This window comes from Ranitomeya variabilis, chromosome 1 (assembly GCF_051348905.1).
Source record: "Ranitomeya variabilis isolate aRanVar5 chromosome 1, aRanVar5.hap1, whole genome shotgun sequence".
NCBI classification, from domain to species: Eukaryota; Metazoa; Chordata; class Amphibia; order Anura; family Dendrobatidae; genus Ranitomeya; species Ranitomeya variabilis.
This window is the reverse complement of record NC_135232.1, coordinates 511,376,889-511,396,804: the sequence shown is the minus strand read 5'-3', so window position 1 is coordinate 511,396,804 and position 19,916 is coordinate 511,376,889. Positions and strand designations below refer to the sequence as shown.

General features: G+C 43.6%; 1 protein-coding gene across 1 annotated transcript in view; it reads left to right on the top strand.

Annotated features, from left to right (window-relative positions):
* The window catches only part of JAK3 (Janus kinase 3), a 712,213-nt gene that overhangs the window by 85,875 nt on the left and 606,422 nt on the right, over positions 1-19,916 (top strand). Inside the window, exon 2 of the mRNA XM_077253311.1 lies at positions 9,714-9,906. Coding sequence (XP_077109426.1) covers positions 9,714-9,906 — 193 coding nt within the window. The remainder of the gene's footprint in view (positions 1-9,713; positions 9,907-19,916) is intronic.

Below are 19,916 nucleotides of genomic sequence, written 5' to 3'. Positions count from 1 at the left end.
TGAATATGATGAAGATAATAGTAAAATAAAAAGAATATGAACAATGTAACCCAAAAAATAATAGGTAGAAGATGAAGAAGAAGATGAATAAGGTGAAGAAGTTGATGTCAAAGAAGCTGATGATGAGGATAATTAAGAAGAAAGCGTGGGAGAAGTAAAAAAGAAGGTGAAGGGCGTGGAAGTAGTGAAACATCAATATCTGACATAAAAAAAAAAAAAAATAACATAGTCAAATTCTTTCTAACGCCGAACTTCATAAAAAAAAATTAAAAATCCTGCTATTCTATTACATTGGGCTAAACCTCTGTCCCTTTAATATCTCCGCCACGTCCCCCAATACATCCTACATTATTCTTAGTTGTTTTCCTTCATGTAGAATGAACCTACAAGTTTATAAAGGGTTTATTTTAATTCCGATATTTTCGTCCCATTGACTTGCATTGGGATCGGGTATCGGTATCGGATTGGATCCGATATTTTGACGGTATCGGCCGATACTTTCCGATACCGATACTTTCCGATATCGGAAAGTATCGCTCAACACTACTCAGAACTTCTCTTATCCCTCTTTTGAGATGCATTAAAACTTTTCTGGCCAGCTGTACTGTTATGGACCTGGTGGTTAGGAGCACCCGGAATGACCTGATGGTTAAAACGTAAAAACCTGGGACAAGCTCTGAGGAGATGGTAACTCTACTGACCGCAATCCCTGATCCTATCAAACACACTAGAAATAGCCGTGGAGCGTACCTAACTCTCCCTAGACGGCTCTTCACAGCCTAAGAGCTAACTACCCCTAAAGATAGAAATAGGAGCCTACCTTGCCTCAGAGAAATTCCCCAAAGTAAAGGTAGCCCCCCACAAATATTGACTGTGAGTTAAGAGGGAAGTGACAAACACAGGAATGAAACAGATTTTAGCAAAGGAGGCCGAGTCTTCTCTAAATAGACAGAGGATAGGGAAGGGAACTATGCGGTCAGTATTAAAAACTACAAAAGCCACGCAGAGTGGGCAAAAAGGCCTCCACACCGACTCACGATGTGGAGGTGCAGCTCTGCACCCCCAGAGCTTCCAGCTAGCAAGGAAATATCATAATAGCAAGCTGGACTAGAAGCATAGCAGGTACTGAGAAATATATTCAAAAACCAATGAACAACAAATGAACTAGCAGGGACTTAGCTTCTGCTGGAGTAGACAGGTCATCAGAGAAATCCAAGAGAGATCTGAACCAGTACTGAGACATTGACAGCTGGCATGAACTAACGATCTAAGCAGAGTTAAATAGGAAGCAGCATAAGCAATAAATGAGGGCAGCTGAGAAAGCCAACCTCAAAGATCAGCAGTTCCATTCAAAGACACCAGAGGGTGTCCAAGGACAGAACTCACCAAAGTACCATTCATGACCACAGGAGTGAGCCCGAGAACGGAATTCACAACAGGGTACCTCCTGCTTAGTAACCGGGTTCCAGTAACGTCAGCTGGTCCTCGGTAGATCCATTGGCTCTTGGACCTTCGGGTAGCCATCCGGGTTCCAGTTCCATCAGCTGGTTCTCTGCATTTTCTCAGCCTTCTTGTACTTTCTGCTACATTTCCAAGTTCAAGACCCTTAAAACGACGACCCTGAAGACCACCCCTAAGATGACGATGACACCAAAGACGACAACCCCTGAGACGACGACCCTGGAGACGACGACCCTGAAGACCACCCCGATGACGACGACAACCCCGGAGACGACGACCCTGGAGTCGACGACCCGGAAGACCGAGAAGCAGAAGAACAAGAAGCTGCAGAACAAAGAGCAGAAGAACATTAAGCATAAGACTAAACATCAGAGCAAAAGATATTATCTAAATTATAAGCAGGAGAAGACTAAGCAGTGTATGGGGGTGAGTCCGTTCCTCCTTGTGGTGCCCCTGGATAAATCCTGCTGCTGCAGGCCAAACTGAACGCGGACAAATCCTGTTGTAACTCTTTTGTGACAGGCAGAACAGAAGGTGTAATCTTAAAACTTTTATAGATAACAATTACAGGAATGCCTGTCACAAATAAGAATATGATGAAGAAGTAGAATATGAAGAAGAATAATAGTTTAATAAAAAGAATATGAAGAATGTAACAAAAGAATAATAGGAAGAAGGTGAAGAAGAAGATGAATAAGGTGAAGAAGGAGTTGATGTAAAAGATGCTGCTGCTGAGGATGAACTCCGAACGTCTTAAAAAAAAAAATAATTCCTGATATTCCATTTGATTGGGCTAAACCTCTATGCCTTTTATGTCTCCTCCACCTCCCCCAATACATCCTACATTATTCTTAGTTGTTTTCCTTCATGTAGAAAGAACCTACAAGGAAAGAAAGGGTTTATTTTATTTCCAATATTTTGGTCCCATTGACTTGCATTGGCATTGGGTATCGGTATCAGCGATATCCGATATTTTTCGAATATCGGCCGATCCAATCCGATACCGATACTTTTGGATATCGGAAGGTATCGCTCAACACTACTCACGATACATGGCCTTATTTATTTTTTCATGTACATGGATCAGTTATCCTGGTCCCTTTGCAGATAAATAGTCCCTAAAGCATGATGTTGCCAACCCCATGCTTCACAGTAGGTATGGTGTTCTTTGGATGCAACTCAGCATTTTGTCTCCTCCAAACACAACGAGTTTTGTTTCTACCAAACAGTTCTACTTTGGTTTCATCAGACCATATGACATTCTCCCAATACTCTTCTGGTTAGTCCAAATGCTCTTTAGCAAACTTCAGACAGGCCAAGACATGTACTGGCTTAAGCAGGGGGACACGTCTGGCACTGCAGGATATGATTCCCTGGCAGCGTAGTGTGTTACTGATGGTAGCCTTTGTTCCAGTGGTCCCAGCTCTATGCAGGTCAATCACTAGGTCTCCCGTTTGGTTCTAGTATTTTTGCTCACCATTCTTGTGATCATTTTGACCCCACGGTGTGAGACATTGCCCCAGATAGAGGGAGATTATCAGTGGTCTTGTATGTCTTCTATTTTCTTATTATTGCTCCCACAGTTCATTTCATCACACCAAGCGGCTTGCCTATTGCAGATTGAGTCTTCTCAGCCTGGTGCAGGGCTACAATTTTGTTTCTGGTGTCCTTCGACAGCTCTTTGGTCTTCACCATAGTGGAGTTTGGAGTGTGACTGTTTGAGGTTGTGGACAGGTGTCTTTTATACTGATTACAAGTTCAAACAGGTGCCATTACTACAGGTAATGAGTGGAGTACAGAGGAGACTCTTAACAAAGAAGTTACAGGTCTGTGAGAACCAGAAATCTTGCATGTTTTTAGGTGACCAAATGCTTATTTTCCACCATATTTTGCAAAATAAATCTTGCCAAATCAGACAAGGTGATTTTCTGGATTTGTTTTCTCATTTTGACTCTCATAGTTGTGGTCTACCTATGATGTCAATTACAGGCCTCTCTCATCCTTTTAAGTGGGAGAACTTGCACAATTGGTGGTTGACTAAATATTTTTTACCCACTGTATATGCCCCTCAAAGTCACTTCAAATGTGATGCCCTAAAAAAAATGTCCCTAAAAAAAATGGTTTTGTAAATTTTATTGGAAAGAAGAGAAATTACTGGGCAACTTTTAACCTTCTAACTTCAAAAAAATATATATTTCAAAAATTGTGCTGATGTAAAGTAGACATGTTGGAAATGTTATTTATTAAATATTTTGTGTGATATATCTCTCTGATTTGAGGGCATAAAAATTCAAAATTTGAAAATAGCTAAAGTTTTGTCAAATTTCCGATTTTTTTCACAAATAAATGCAAGTCATATCGAAGAAATGTTACCACTATCATGAAGTACACTATGCCATGAAAAAAATAATCTCAGAATCAGTGAGATCTAATGAAGCTTTCCAGAGTAAGTAACACATACAGTAAATTACACTGTTCAGAATTGTAAAATTTGGTCTGGTCATGAAGGTGAAAACAGGTTTTGGGGGTAAAGGGGTTAAAACAGCATCCCAACCTTTTTGTAATTGAGGTTAAAAAAAGAAGTTAAAGAAAGAGAAGTTAAAAAAACCATTTACCTACTAGACTGGAGATGCTCCTCCATTCTTCTGGCATGAGCATGAGCATGATGGTGGTTGCTGGCCACTAATCAGAGGCTTAGCATTGTTTAATTTTTGTTTGTTTATTTTTTTTAGAAAGGTTTGCAAGTAGTTGAAAACAATTCCCATTGGACCCATTTGACTATTTTTTAATTTATCCCTCCATTTAAACCCATTTGGGGATATAAACATTCAAAGTTTTTTTCTGATAAATACTTTTTTAACACTTAGGCTGTGGTCACATTTGTCCAGTGCAATCCACCTTAAATGAAGCAATACACTTCTTCTTAGCAAATTTATAGAACCCAATTGGACCCCATTATAGATCAATAGTGTCCACCTTTCATCTATGGTGGATCTAGCACTGCATCACACTATTCCTTGAAAAAGGATGTCATGATGCAGATGTGAACAGAGACATAGCTACATATTTGTCCTCCTGACAAGTTTAATCATTTGACAAATCTTGAGCCCTATTCCTCTCTCTTTTCAGATTTTTCTTCAGTCACAGCTGAACAGGCAGGTTTTTAGTTCTCATACTTTTCTAATGTGTCTATAGGTTTGAGCACTTGCTAAGATTTACTTTTACTCCATATGAATTGTAGCCAAGCCAGTGGAAGCAAATGGAAGAGTGGAAAAAAATTCAGGTAGTACTCACCTCTATAGACATATTTGAAAGGTGTAAGGCCTATAGATCTGCTGATTCATCTGTGATTTGCAAATAGACACATTTGAAATATTATAGACTCACCAGATTTATTGACTGTAGCACTTAGGACTTATTATGCTTATATACAGTATTTCTATAGTGTACCTTGGTTTGGCTTTGGACTTGTGGTTCTCATACCTTATTTATTAATTGGAAGATCACATCACTTTAGTCCCACAAAATAGCAAATAGTCGACAGCACATCAGACACGTAGATGCAAGTCCTAATTCCACTGGACCTCATGGAAAATGTACATACAGAAAAAGCAATGAAGGACATCATCCAATCCAGGTGAAATATCCAAAAAAGATTTCTTTATTTGCCAAATGCAACGTTTCAACCACAAGGGTCTTTTTCAAGCATACAATACATTGGTAATGGCGGACTTATATAGGAAGTGGATTACCATCCACCAATCCCCACATAATACCCGCTCATACACTACATATAATTTAAAACAGCATATAAATATATACAAATAGAATTCATATCATATATATATCACATATCAAGGCATCACCTGAAAATACAATACATGTACATCAATAATTTATATACTTTCTTATAGAAGAACAGCTTGCGGTCATATCCAGGTGTCCATGGTAACAAATCACCAATCCCAATAGGTATCACATTTAAGGAACCACTTCACAGCCAATCAAGTTCAGTGTTAATCCCTATTCACCCACATGTGCATTTCATACCAATGTGTGCTCTACGCGTTCCCACCAATCAGTTGCCATACCCACAATTCCTCATGTCCTAAATGTACCAATCTCTGGATATGTCCCATGTAATGTTTACAAAACAAACAGCCCAACCAATAGATGAGCTGTTTCTCATAGGCGCCAAAAAGAAGCACATGTATCACCACCAATGAGCAGGGCTGACAGTTTTACCTCCCTTCCAGGATCAGCGTCTGGTCTTCCATGCTCGTGTGCAGGCACGCGGGCATCCAAAGCTCCACCCCCGGGGCACCATCACTTTGTGAGGCAACCCAGTGAAGGAAGCAAGGCACGCCCACTGCCGCGTCACTACGCATGCGCACAGGCGCCCAATCACACGCCACTAGTGTGACGCCACACAGTAATGCCCTCTCTATGGGGGAACGCCCCTATGTACCATCGCATATAGCTGTTATGTATACCTGACCAAATCCAAGGCAACAGGTTCACCCATATTGGGTCGGCAAACACAGGTGCATAGTGGACATGACACAGTTTCTGGTCAACATACCGTCAATCACGCCTGCACCACATAAAACAATGTTAGCACAGGATTTTATATTTCTAAGCTTTCATCTGCAGATGTAAGTAAATTAGTGTGCATACTATTTAATATGCACCTGACTCCATGAAGAAATGTTAACACAGGGATCTATATTTATAAAAAACCTGATCTTGTCGACCGATGTGAATAAATTAGTGCACATACTATACAACATATTCCATATAGGGCAAAAGCAAAAAATCAAGAACAAATCACCCAGATAAACACCGGATACATCATCTTCTTATATCATGATCATCTATGTATATAAACCTAAGAAAGAAAACAGAAAAAACAAACATTTTTTATATAAAACCAATTAAAAACATTCTTATACTTAAGAAAGACCACAGAATAATCTCAAGAATTATCATGACACACATATTTGCAAATTATATTCAATATTGAGACCCCTAGGTTGTAATAAACCCAGTCTAGAGATCCATTTCAGTTCCTTCTGCTTCAACAATTTGACTCGGTCCCCACCTCTCCGAAGTGGTGGTACCCCATCGATAACTCTGAATCTTAACTGACTAACGGCACGTTTATTCTCACAAAAATGTTTTGGAATAGGTAACTCTAACATTTTAGTTCTAATCGTGCTCTTATGTTTCCCAATGCGTGCCTTAACCTCCATCGTCGTCTCGCCCATGTATATCAAACCACAGGGACACACTATCATATAAATGACAAAGCTAGAGGTACAAGTATATCTGTCTCTAATAGCTATTTTCTTCCCTGTGTGGGGGTGATGAAAAAAGTCTCCCTTCAGCATATTCCCACAACAGGCACATCCCAGACAGGGGAAATTCCCCTGCCTCGGAGGACCCAAAGTTCTCTGTATGGAAACCCTTCCCGGGCCTATATCCGAAAGGACCAACCTATCTTTCAGATTCCGTCCTCGCTTGTAAGAGAAAATGGGGGCCTGTGAGAATTCAACTGTATTGGGAAAACCCTTACTTAGCAGATGCCAGTGCTTCTTCAAAATCCTATTAATTTGGTTACAGGCAGTATTGTATGTAGAAACAAAAGGTATACGTCTATCCTCATTCTTAATTTTTTTATTCCTAGCATCATGTTGTGTTACCTCTTTTGCTTTATTTTTATAAGCCATCACATCTTTAATAGGGTAACCCCTATCCGTAAACGTCCTACACATGTCATTGAGTCTGGGATCAAGTAAGGTCTCATCTGACACTATTCTTTGCACCCTAACCATCTGACTCCAGGGTAACGATTCCACCATTTTTCTTGGATGATGGCTGTCAGGACTCTGAACATTTTTTACCTTTTGTGCATTACTGCCCTTTTCCAACATGGCGTCTTTGGTCTCATGTGCACTTGTCTTCCTGCTATAAAACTCCACCCCAGCCTTCAGTCTGTGCTAGATTATTCTGCTTTGCATCCAGCTCCTGATTACTCCCTGGCTTTGCACCTGCTCCTGTGAACCTGTGTTGGAGATCCTGCCACTCTGCTCTGAGTTCCTGCTGCATACACCAGTGTTCAATAATCCTCCTTCATCTGCTGCTCGTGTTACTTCCATCTGCATTTGCTGGACATGTAAGCTGTTTCTGCTCTGCAAAACCTGAGACTATTAACCAGGCCTCCCTGGTTGAGCTAAGATATGATTTGAACTGCCTAATAGCATATCTATCTGTGTCTAGACTAAGTCAAGGATCTATTCGTGTCAAGTTTCCTCAAGAATAACTGTGCTTCATAGACTTTCGGTTTGTTTGCATCTATCTCTGAAGTTTCCTATTGACTGCTAAGCTGCGTGTATTATTTGCACCAAGTGTTGTGGACTTGAGTTTCCCTCTGCACCTGCTTGAATCACCGTGTGATAATATAAACTTTACCACTTATAAAACTGTGTCCTGTTGTCTTGTTCAACGCAAAGATTCTCTTGAATTATCCCCTATAATTATTACAATGGCTGTCAAAACGCAATAAACTGTTCCTGTCCGTCTTTTTGACAAACAAATCTGTTCTTAATACCGACCCTACCATTGTGTCCAAAAATTGAACCCGTTCTGTAGAATACGTCAGGGTAAAGTCTAATTCCGACAAGATTCCATTCAACTCTCCATGGAATTCAAGTAGCTCACTCTCTTCACTATCCCATATAACAAAAATGTCGTCGATTTAGCGCCACCAGGCCCGGACATGACACCAAAACTTGGAACTGTACACATGCCGGTCCTCGAGTACCACCATATAGATGTTAGCATAAGTGGGCGCCACATTGGACCCCATGGCGGTACCCCTCAGCTGCAGATAGTAGTCATCCCCAAAGAGGAAATAATTCCTCCTGAGGATGAACTCAAGCAGCGAGAGGACCAGCTGTGTACAGCCCCGTCCCATGTCCGAGCCCAATAGCGCCACACCAATGGCCTCCAAACCCTTTGAATGTTCAATAGACGTATATAGTGCAACAACGTCCAAAGATGCTAATATAGTATTGGATGTCACAGTTATAGATTTAATTTTACCCAAAAAATCATTAGTGTCCTTGATGTAAGACTGAGCAGACATTGCAAATCTGCGGAGAACCTTATCCAGAAAAATGGCCACTTTGTTAAACATAGAACCCCTTCCGGACACGATCAGGCGTCCTGGTGGATTTATATAATCCTTATGTATTTTAGGTAAAACATATATTAAAGATCTGACAGGACACTTAACCACAAGAAATTCCGAAAGTTTCAAGTCAATGAGACCCTCAGATAGGGCATCACTATCTAGAGACTGTAACTCCCTCTGAAAAGGGGCCGTGGGATCACTAGATAACTTACAGTCACTTTAGTGTCCTTTAACTTTGTTGCAGAGCATAAAATCGTGGGAGAACATGAGAAAAGGAGTCAGCAGGCTTCCCATCCCCCAAAAATGCTTTTGCAAGGAAACCATTCCTTTGGTGTCATTTAGTACTGTAGAATAATGTTTACATGTAAAGTACATGTCAATCTGAGTGTTCACGTTTAGGTCCTCAGAGCAAAGCATGAGTGTGAGAAATTGTGAAAGTGATTCTAGACTTAGTTCTGTTGGGGGCTAACTTGGGATGTACAGCAGCTGACATTTTTGGGGGGGACACTGCTAAGACCCTCATACATATTAGACTAATGTCAGTTGAACCCGCAAATATCAGCGGGTTTGGCCAATGGTCTGATGTGTATGGGGGCTACAGTCGACCTATGGTCAAGGTAGATATCTATTGCGCATGTACGATTTTGGACTGCTTATCAAATTTTTCTCCCAAAGATAAGCCGCCAGGTGACATGCCAAATTGGCCACTTTCTCAGAGAACAAGGGAGTGTTCATTTTACTGAGAGATGGGAGAGATGGCTGACAGCTGAACGATCGGCCAAAGCATTGCTCAATCAACAGTCATATAATGTGTATGGCCGGCCATAGTTGGTATAGAAGTAAACTTTGGTTAGACACACTGTGACTTGCATTCACAGAGTACCACCAGAGCAGTCTCTTTGTTTAGCTCTATTTTGAAGACCCTAATGATCACTAAGTCTTTAACAAGCACACAATTAATTATATAGGTCATTTACATGTTTGTATGTGCAGTTTGGAACAGGCCATGTCATGCAGTATTTTGCACATAAATGTAACAAATTCAATATTTCCACAGATGTCTGGTGAAGATGCCCCTCTGCTGTGCAGTTCACGCTCTTGCAGCTCATACTCTTCTGCCACAGGATCTCTTAAATTGCTATTATATTCATCGTCCCTGCCATCTACTTCGCAGTCTGATCCACAGATGGTCTTCACTGGTGGGCAGTACTCTGCAGAGGAGCTATGCATTGCAGCTGCCAAATCTTGTGGTATGTATACAAAAATGACATTAAAAAGGTAATCCGGTCTAAGAATCAAAGTCTGCAGTCACACTATGTGACTGTAGGAGTGGTGGAGGTGATGTTCTACTTCTTGACACTCCAAGTGGTTAAATGTATTTTAGATTGATGTATGTTATCTGAAGTGAAGCCTAGATAGGGTTAACTGTAATGGATGGCCCAAAATGGGGAGGGGGGAGCTGAGAGTTAGTGCCAAGTTCAGGAAGTGTGGAGTTCAGTTAGAGAAAGAGCGATGAAGTGACAGCATCGGTCAGAGGCAATAGTCTGCTAGGATGAGGATGTAATCTTTCATCGCATGCCCTTCATGCGATGAAACACACTGCTTGTGTGTGCTAACAAAGCAAGAAGAAATTAATGAGCTTGTGGCAATTAAAATGCAGCTCCCTGCCAAAGAATGCGGTCCATGAGAATCTGCTCAGGGACCTGATAAAAGGTCATCGAGGGCTGTAAATGGCCCTGGGGCCTGAAGTTCCCCACCCCTGTACAGTGGTGAAATAAGTATTTGATCCCTTGCTGATTTTGTAAGTTTGCCCACTGACAAAGACATGAACAGTCTATAATTTTAAGGGTAGGTTAATTTTAACATTGAGAGATAGATTATCAAAAATAAAATCCAGAAAATCACATTGTATTAATTATATACATTTATTTGCATTTTGCAGTAAGAAATAAGTATTTTATCCTCTACCAACCATTAAGAGTTCTGGCTCCTACAGACCAGTTAAACGCTCCTAATCAACTCGTTACCTGCATTAAAGACAACTCTCTTACATAGCCACCTTTATAACAGATTCCTGTCCACAGACTCAATAAATCAGTCAGACTACAACATGGGCAAGACCAAAGAGCATTATAAGGATGCCAGGGACAAGATCATAGACCTGCACAAAGCTGGAATGGGCTACAAAACCATAAGTAATACACTGGGTGAGAAGGAGACAGCTGTTGGTGCAATACTAAGAAAATGGAAGAAATACAAAATGACTGTCAATCGACATCGATCTGGGGCACCATTCAAAATCTCACCTCGTGGGGTATCCTTGATCATGAGGAAGGTGAGAGATCAGCCTATAACTATATAGGGGGAACTTGTTAATTATCTTAAGGCAGCTGGGAACAGACACCAAGAAAACCATTGGTAACACATTACGCCGTAAAGGTTTAAAATCCTGCAGTGTCCGCAAGGTCCCCCTGCTCAAGAAGGCACATGTGCAGGCCAGTCTGAAGTTTGCCAGTGAACAACTGGATGATTCTGTGAGTGATTGTGAGAAGGTGCTGTGGCCAGATGAGAGAAAAATTGAGCTCTTTGGCATTAACTCAACTCACCATGTTTGGAGGAAGAGTAATGCTGCCTATGGCCCAAAGAATACCGTCCCCACTGTCAAGCATGGAGGTAGAAACATTATATTTTGGGGGTGTTTCTCTGGGCAGAGGACAACTTCACCACATCAATGGGAGAAAATCCTGAGTGACAACCTCCTTCCCTCCACCAGGACATTAAAAATGGGTCTTGGCTGTGTCTTCCAGCAGGACAATGACCCAAAACATACAGCCAAGGTAACAAAGGAGTGGTTCAAAAAAAAGCACATTGAGGTAATGGAGTGGCCTAGCCAGTCTCCAGACCTTAATACCATAGAAAACTTATGGAGGGAGTTGAAGCTCTGAGTTGACAAGCGACAGCCTCAAAATCTTAATGATGTAGAGATAGTCTGCAAAGATTAGTGGACCAAAATTCCTCCTGACATGTGCGCAATCCTCATCATCAATTACAAAAGACGTCTGACTGCTGTGCTTGCCAACAAGTGTTTTGCCACCAAGTATTAAGTCTTGTTTGCCAGAGGGATCAAATACTTATTTCTCTCTGCAAAATTGTAATAAAGTTATATAACTTATACAATGTGGTTTTATTTTTGATATTCTATCTCTCAATGTTAAAATTAGCTTACCTTTAAAATTATAGACTGTTCATGTCTTTGTCAGAGGGCAAACTTACAAAATCAGAAAGGGATCAAATACCTATTTCCCCCCTTGTATACTATAGTTTGCTTGAACTTTGGTACCACCTAATGCGGTAACCAGGAGTTAACCAAGGGTAAAGGAGTAATTACATGGGTGCAAGTCACATACTGTATATGTGGTCACATGTCTGCCTTCTCACATAGAACAAACAGGGGAATTTGTGACCATGGGCGCATCGCATACTGTCACAATCGGCTGTCTGCAGTCACATAGTATGACTGCAGACATTTCTTTTTAGTCCAGACAACTCTATAAAGCAGAGTTGTAGCTAAGGGTTCAGCTCAGGGAAGTGGGGGCAAAACTCTGATTACAAGTATGGTGGTGTACCCTAATAATAGGTATAGGGAAACCTAAGCCAATGACCCAACTATTACTTAAAGTAAATCATTTTACAAAGACCAACACTGAAATTACTGCCAAATGGTGACCATATACTGGTAGATACCAGTGCTGCAGAACATATAAGAGATTACAGTACTGTTATAGATAGTGACTTACAACTGATGTTGTTTCTGTTCGTTCATTTTTCACATCTTTTCCATCTGGCGCAAAGCAACATGACAATTTCTACAGCCACAACACATCTGCAGAGATTACAACAAAGATACATTAGACTCCTCACATTTCCAACACCATCTCCATCTATTCCCATCTATTCCCAATCTGCACAAACTCCTCATCTTCTCATCCTGCTGTCACTACAATACTAAGCTGCTGCTGTATGTGTCTCTAACTGCACTTAATGTGTGGTAAAAAAACCATGCTCCTCTTAGTGCCTCACAAAATAATGCCCACCATTATGCCGCGTAAAAAATAAAACGCCACCTTTTTGCCCTTTAGATGGTAAAATAGACCTCTAGAATATATCAATGCCCTGTGCAAGTGCCCTAGAAAACAGTGCACACGTTTTTAAAGTAATAATGCCCTCTGTGCGCTACTTTGAAAGTCACAATACCTTAAGTGCCCCTATAACAATAAGTGCCCACTTTACCTTAATACTGTCCACTCAGGCTTCCTCTATACAGCTCCCCTCTACACTATATGTCACCACAACTTCCTTATACACAGCTTCACTGTGTACTGTATGATGTCCCTACAGTTCCACTATAGAATTCCCCAAAAACTATGTGCTGCCTCCACAGTAGACCCTAACACAGTATCATGGCTAGTGTTGAGCGATACCTTCCGATATTTGAAAGTATCGGTATCGGATGGTATCGGCCGATATCCAAAAAATCGCCGATACCGATACCCGATACCAATACAAGTCAATGGGACACAAGTATCGGAAGGTATCCTGGATGGTTCCCAGGGTCTGAAGGAGAGGAAACTCTCCTTCAGGCCCTGGGATCCATATTCATGTGTAAAATAAAGAATAAAAATAAAAAATAGGGATATACTCACCCTCTGACGCGCCCTGGTAGTAACCGCTGTAACCGGCAGCCTCCGTTCCTAAGAATGAGCGAGTGAAAGACCTGCGATGACGTCGCGGCTTGTGATTGGTCGCGTGACCGCTCATGGGACCGCTCATGTGACCAATCTCAAGCCGCGACGTCATCGCAGGTCCTTCACTCGCTCATTCTTAGGAACGGAGGCTGCTGGTTGCACGTCTGAGGTCCAGGCTCCGTCGGAGGGGTGAGTATATCCATATTTTTTATTTTTATTCTTTATTTTTTACATGAATATGGATCCCAGGGCCTGAAGGAGAGTCTCCTCTCCTCCAGACCCTGGGAACCATACACTGGTAACTTCCAATTCCGATTTCCGATATCACAAAAATATCGGAACTCGGTCTCGGAATTTCGATACCGCAAATATCGGCTGATACCCGATACTTGCGGTATCGGAATGCTCAACACTAATCATGGCCCAACAGTAACTCACACTGTATAATGGCCCCTTAGTAGCCCCCACACTGTTTCATGACACTGCTCCCATACTGTTTAATGTCCCCATTGTAGCCCCCACACTGTATGATTGCCCCCTCACTGTATCACGGCCCCACAGTAATCCCTAACCTGTATGATGGCCTCCACAGTAGTACACACAGTATATTGGCCCTCTTAGTAGCCACTATTCTGTAAGATGGCCACCTTAATAGACCTCACTCTGGTGGCTCCACTAGAAGCCCCAACTCTGTACGAGGGTCCCCTTATTAGCTACCACTCTGTAGTAGTGCCCCCTTAGTAGTCCCCTTTATTTGAGAGGGCCCCACACTACTATGGCCCCTTAGTAGTAGCCCCCACATTATTATGCTCCCCCTTAATAGTAGCCTCTAGTCTATTATAGCCTTCTCAGTAGTATCCACCAGTCTATTATTGCCCCCCTAGTGGTATTCCTTACTGTGACAAGAAGCCTCTGTTGCAGAATACACTCAGAAGCTTCTTGTTCCAGTACACACAGAGGCTTTTTGTCACAGTACTACCTGAGGTGTTTTGTCACAGTACTACCCAAGACTTTTTGTCACAGTACTTCCAGAAGTTTCTTGGCACAGTATATACATAGCCTTTTTGGCACATTAATCCCAGAGGCATGGTTGCATAATGCACAAAGTGTCACGGGGGAACTGGGTAGACTAAGGTTGGTTACCCGGGCCCCTGCGATATCCCTCAGGCTAGGGAAACCCTGTCTGTCCCTTTCCCAGAAGTTACACTAAAGGTGTGCATGTCTGCGACCCTGACTCCTGTTTCAGCCCTAAGCTGAAACCACCACCCGCCACCCAGTGAAGAGACCACACACCAATCCCCACAGAAAGCACAGACAGGGAAAACTGAAAAACGCACCACGCCGCAGACACACAGGAATACACTATAATGTGCACAGGGCAAATCAAATACAAATAGGAAGGAGGAATATGACAAAGGATTATACATCACCAGATACGATATTCCTACAACAAGACCACCACTCCAGACCGGAATCACCAGGAATAAAGCACAAGCTATAATCGGCGACGCCCAAAGTCCAGTGCGACTATTTAAAGGCCGTGGGCGTGACCCAGCCTCCAACCTGATTACCAGCTAGATTAACCCCGAGCAAGCTGGATAAAATCTAGCCGACACCACTGTGTGGACGTAAGTGGAATTACTGCTGTCTGTCGGACGCCCTAGTTAGAACAGCGTCCGACATGACAGTACCCCGCCTACTACGAGGGACCCCAGGGCCCTCACGACTTATAGGACCCGGCTTGTCTGGATGGCGGCGGTGAAACATACTGACCAGCCGGTCCACATGTATGTCCGAGGCTGATACCCAGGACCTCTCTTCCGGCCCATAACCATGCCAGTGTACCAGGTACTGTAATGTGCGGCACACTACACGAGTGTCAACCACCTTGGAGACTTCAAACTCCAAATTGCCATCCACCAAGACTGGAGGTGGCATAGGCGCCGTGTCCACAGAACCCACCACCTTTTTTATTAAAGATCTGTGGAACACGTTGTGAAATTTTATATATCGTAGGGAGCGCCAAACGGTAGGCTACCGGGTTGATGATGGCGGCAACCCTAAATGGACCAATAAACTTTGGACCCAATTTCAAGGATTTAATCTTGAGTTTTATGTTTTTTGTGGACAACCACACCCAGTCACCCACACTCAGGTCCGGACCTGTCACACGTTTACTGTCAGCCACTCGTTTGTACCTTGCACCTAAGCTTAGCAAGGGCTGTTTCACTCTCCTCCAAACGGATGACAGTTGTGCTCCTAACTGGTCCTCCTCCGGGACGCCAGTAGAGCCCCCCTGACGCAGAGTACAAAACTGAGGATGAAGCCTGTAAACACAAAAGAACGGGGACTCCCTAGACGATTCCTGACGGTGATTATTTATAGCAAACTCAGCCAAAGGAAGGAACGTCGACCACTCCTCCTGATTGTCAGAAACAAAACAGCGTAAGTACTGCTCCAAATTCTGGTTCATACGCTCGGTCTGACCATTTGACTGAGGATGAAACGCAGAAGAATGCAACAACTTGATCCCCAGCCGTGAGCAAAAAGCTTTCCAAAATTTTGCCTCAAACTGAGTACCCCATCAGACACGATGTCAGACGGGACCCCGTGAAGTCTGACCACCTACTGCACAAAAACCTGAGTCAGAGTCTTAGCGTTAGACAATGAAGGCAAAGACACAAAGTGTGACATCTTTGAAAACCGATCAACAACCACCAGAATGACCGTGTTCCCAGCAGAGGAGGGCAAATCTGTGATAAAATCCATGGAAATCTCCGTCCATGGCCTACTGGGTACCCCGAGAGGATGTAGTGTTCCAGCAGGACGAGAGCGGGACGTCTTAGCCCTAGCGCACGTGGTACATGCTGATACGTATGAGACCACGTCCTGTCGGATTTTGGGCCACCAAAACCGACGTGACACCAACTCCAAGGTACCCCTAACCCCTGGATGGCCAGCCAGGACAGCATCATGATGCTCACCCAACACCTTTAGGTGAAGATGGAGCAGTACAAACGATTTGTTAATGGGAAGCTCTGGTGGTACCTCCATCTGAGCCTTCGGCAATCTCAGCCTCAACCTCGGTCGTGAGAGCCGAGACCACTACACCCTTTTGGAGGATGGGTACCGGATCTTCCCAAGGTTCTCCCCACGGAAAACACCTGTACAAAGCATCCGCCTTAGTGTTCTTAGACCCCTGTTCGGTACGTAACCAAAAAGTTGAACCGCGTGAAAAACAATGCCCAGAGAGCCTGCCTGGGGGACAGACGCTTGGCTGACTCCAAATACAGCAGATTTTTATGGTCGGTGATAACGGTAACCTGATGGACCGACCGCTCCAAAAAGTGTCACCATTCCTCAAAAGCCAACTTGATAGACAACAACTCTCTGTTGCCAATATCAAAATTACGTTCGGCAGACGACAGCTTCTTGGAAAAGTAGGTGCAAGGACGCAACTCGCCCAAGGATGAGCCTTGTGACAGCACCGCCCCCACTCCAACCTCAGACGCATCGACTTCCACAGTAAATGGTTTTGATACGTCCAGTTGCACCAGAATGGGGGCCGAAGCAAAACTGTTCTTAAGAAATTCAAATGCGCACACAGCAGCCTGAGGCCAGGCAGGGAAATTGGTACCCTTTTTCGTCAAGTCAGTAAGCGGTTTAGCAATGGTAGAAAAATCTTTGATAAACTTTCTATAATAGTTGGAAAACCCAAGGAACCGCAGGAGTGCTTTTAGGTTATCAGACAGTTCCCAATGCAGCACCGCTTGCACCTTAGCGGCGTCCATTTTAAACCCTGAAGCAGACACAATATAACCCAAGAAAGGCAACTCCTGAAACGAAAATACACATTTCTCAAGTTTTGCATAGAGCTTATTTTCCCTGAGAAGCTGTAACACCTGCCTCACATGCTCTAAATGAGTATCACGGTCACATGAATAAATGAGAATGTCATCTAGGTACACAATAACGAATTTCCCCAGAACATGGGAGAATACATAATTTATGAAATGTTGAAAAACTGCAGGCGCATTTGTCAACCCAAATGGCATCACCAAATTTTCAAAATGACCCTCAGGAGTATTAAAAGCCGTCTTCCACTCATCACCTTGACGGACTCTTATGAGGTTGTAAGCCCCCTTGAGGTCAAGCTTGGAAAACCACTTAGCACCAGCCACCTGGTTGAACAAATCAGGTATCAGTGGCATAGGGTATGGATCACGAACGGTAATCTGGTTTAACTCCCTGAAATCCAGACACGGGCGTAGTCCGCCATCTTTCTTTTTAATGAAGAAGAACCCCGCTGCCACCGGCGAGGACGAACGCCTGATGTGCCCTTTGCTCAGACTCTCAGCAATGTAATCTTTTAAAGCTTGCCTCTCAGGACCAGAGATGTTGAACATCCTTGCTTTCGGCAATTTAACCCCTGGTTTAAACTTAATAGTACAGTAATAGGGGCGATCTGGTGGCAATTCTGAGCAACCCTTCTCTGAGAACACATCCACGAAATCCAGCAGTGACTCAGGAATGCTTGGAGTCACAGTGGACACACATGTGGCCAGGCAATTCTCCTGGCAAAATCCGCTCCACTGAATTATATCCTGAGTTTTCCAGTCAATAACCGGGTTGTGAATAGATATCCATGGAAAACCCAGAACCATTTGTGCTGGAAGATTACCGAGCACCCTACATGTAACCTGCTCAGAATGTAGGACCCCAATGTGGAGTTTAACCTCAGCCACAAACTCAGTACTCTCCCCCTGTGGGAGAGGGGTAGCATTGATGGTAACCACCCGGATAGGATGAGGCAATTTTTCGACCGTGAACCCGGCTGTGCGCGCAAACTCCTCATCAATGAGATTAGTGGCCGAACCACTATCCACAAAAACAGTGATTGGCAGCTCTCTGCCAGCGACCATAACTCTGGCAGGGAGCATACATTGAGAGACCACCATGGAGGATATGCATAAGCTCAGATTGGCCTCCTCCACACCCTCTGAGCTTAGTAGATTTCCGCCGTTGCGCTTTTTTTTAGAAAACAGAGGACAAGCATTTACATAATGCCCCTTTTTACCACAGCAAAAACAGAGTCCCTGCTTCCTGAGCGAGGGGGCTTGATGACGTGACACCCCTGCGATTTGCATAGGCTCCGTGGGCTCACCTGCAGCAACCTCACGTTCACCTACAACCTCCCCCATAGGCGGCGTCTCTAGTGCCCCCTGACGCAAACGGCGATCAATGCGGACAACAAGACTCATGGCAGACTCTAGAGAAGCAGGAGTCTCATAAATCAGAAGGGCTTGTTTAACCCTTCTTGAAACCCCACATACAAACTGACTCCGCAGCGCCGGATCATTCCATTGTGTGTCCACCGCCCAGCGGCGAAATTCAGAACAGTAATCCTCCACCATTTGCTCCCCCTGGCAGAGAGCGCGTATTTTAGATTCTGCTAGAGCCAATCTGTCAGGATCATCATATATGAGTCCAAGAGCAGAAAAAAAAACTCTCTACTGTGTTAAATGCAGCTGAATCAGAAGGTAATGAAAACGCCCATGCTTGGAGGTCTCCGTTTAGTAATGACAAAACCAAGCCCAAACGCTGAGCCTCATTACCTGAGGAAAGCGGGCGCATACGAAAATACAATTTGCAAGCTTCACGGAAAACAACAAAATTACTGCGTTCCCCAGCAAACCTCTCAGGTAAAGGGATTTTTGGCTCTGCAACTCTACCTGCAGTCTCCACTTGCACATTAGATACCACAAGACCCTGTTGCTGAACTGCCCCCTTCAATTCAGTGACTTGTAAGAACAGCGCCCTCAACTGGCAGTTTATGGAAGTCATGGGATCCATGACATACAAAAAATATATATATTTTTTTCTTTTGGGCCGATTATAATGTCACGGGGGGACTGGGTAGACTAAGGTTGGTTACCCGGGCCCCTGCGATATCCCTCAGGCTAGGGAAACCCTGTCTGTCCCTTTCCCAGAAGTTACACTAAAGGTGTGCATGTCTGGGCCGCCAGGCCTGACCCTGACTCCTGTTTCAGCCCTAAGCTGAAACCATCACCCGCCATCCAGTGAAGAGACCACACACCAATCCCCACAGAAAGCACAGACAGGGAAAACTGAAAAACGCACCACGCCGCAGACACACAGGAATACACTATAATGTGCACAGGGCAAAACAAATACAAATAGGAAGGAGGAATATGACAAAGGATTATACACCACCAGATACGATATTCCTACAACAAGACCACCACTCCAGACCGGAATCACCAGGAATAAAGCACAAGCTATAATCGGCGACGCCCAAAGTCCAGCGCGACTATTTAAAGGCCGTGGGTGTGACCCAGCCTCCAACCTAATTACCAGCTAGATTAACCCCGAGCAAGCTGGATAAAATCTAGCCGACGCCAGTGAGCGTGTAGTAGACGTAAGTGGAATTACCGCTGTCTGTCGGACGCCCTAGTGTGAACAGCGTCCGACATGACACAAAGATTCCTTTTGCC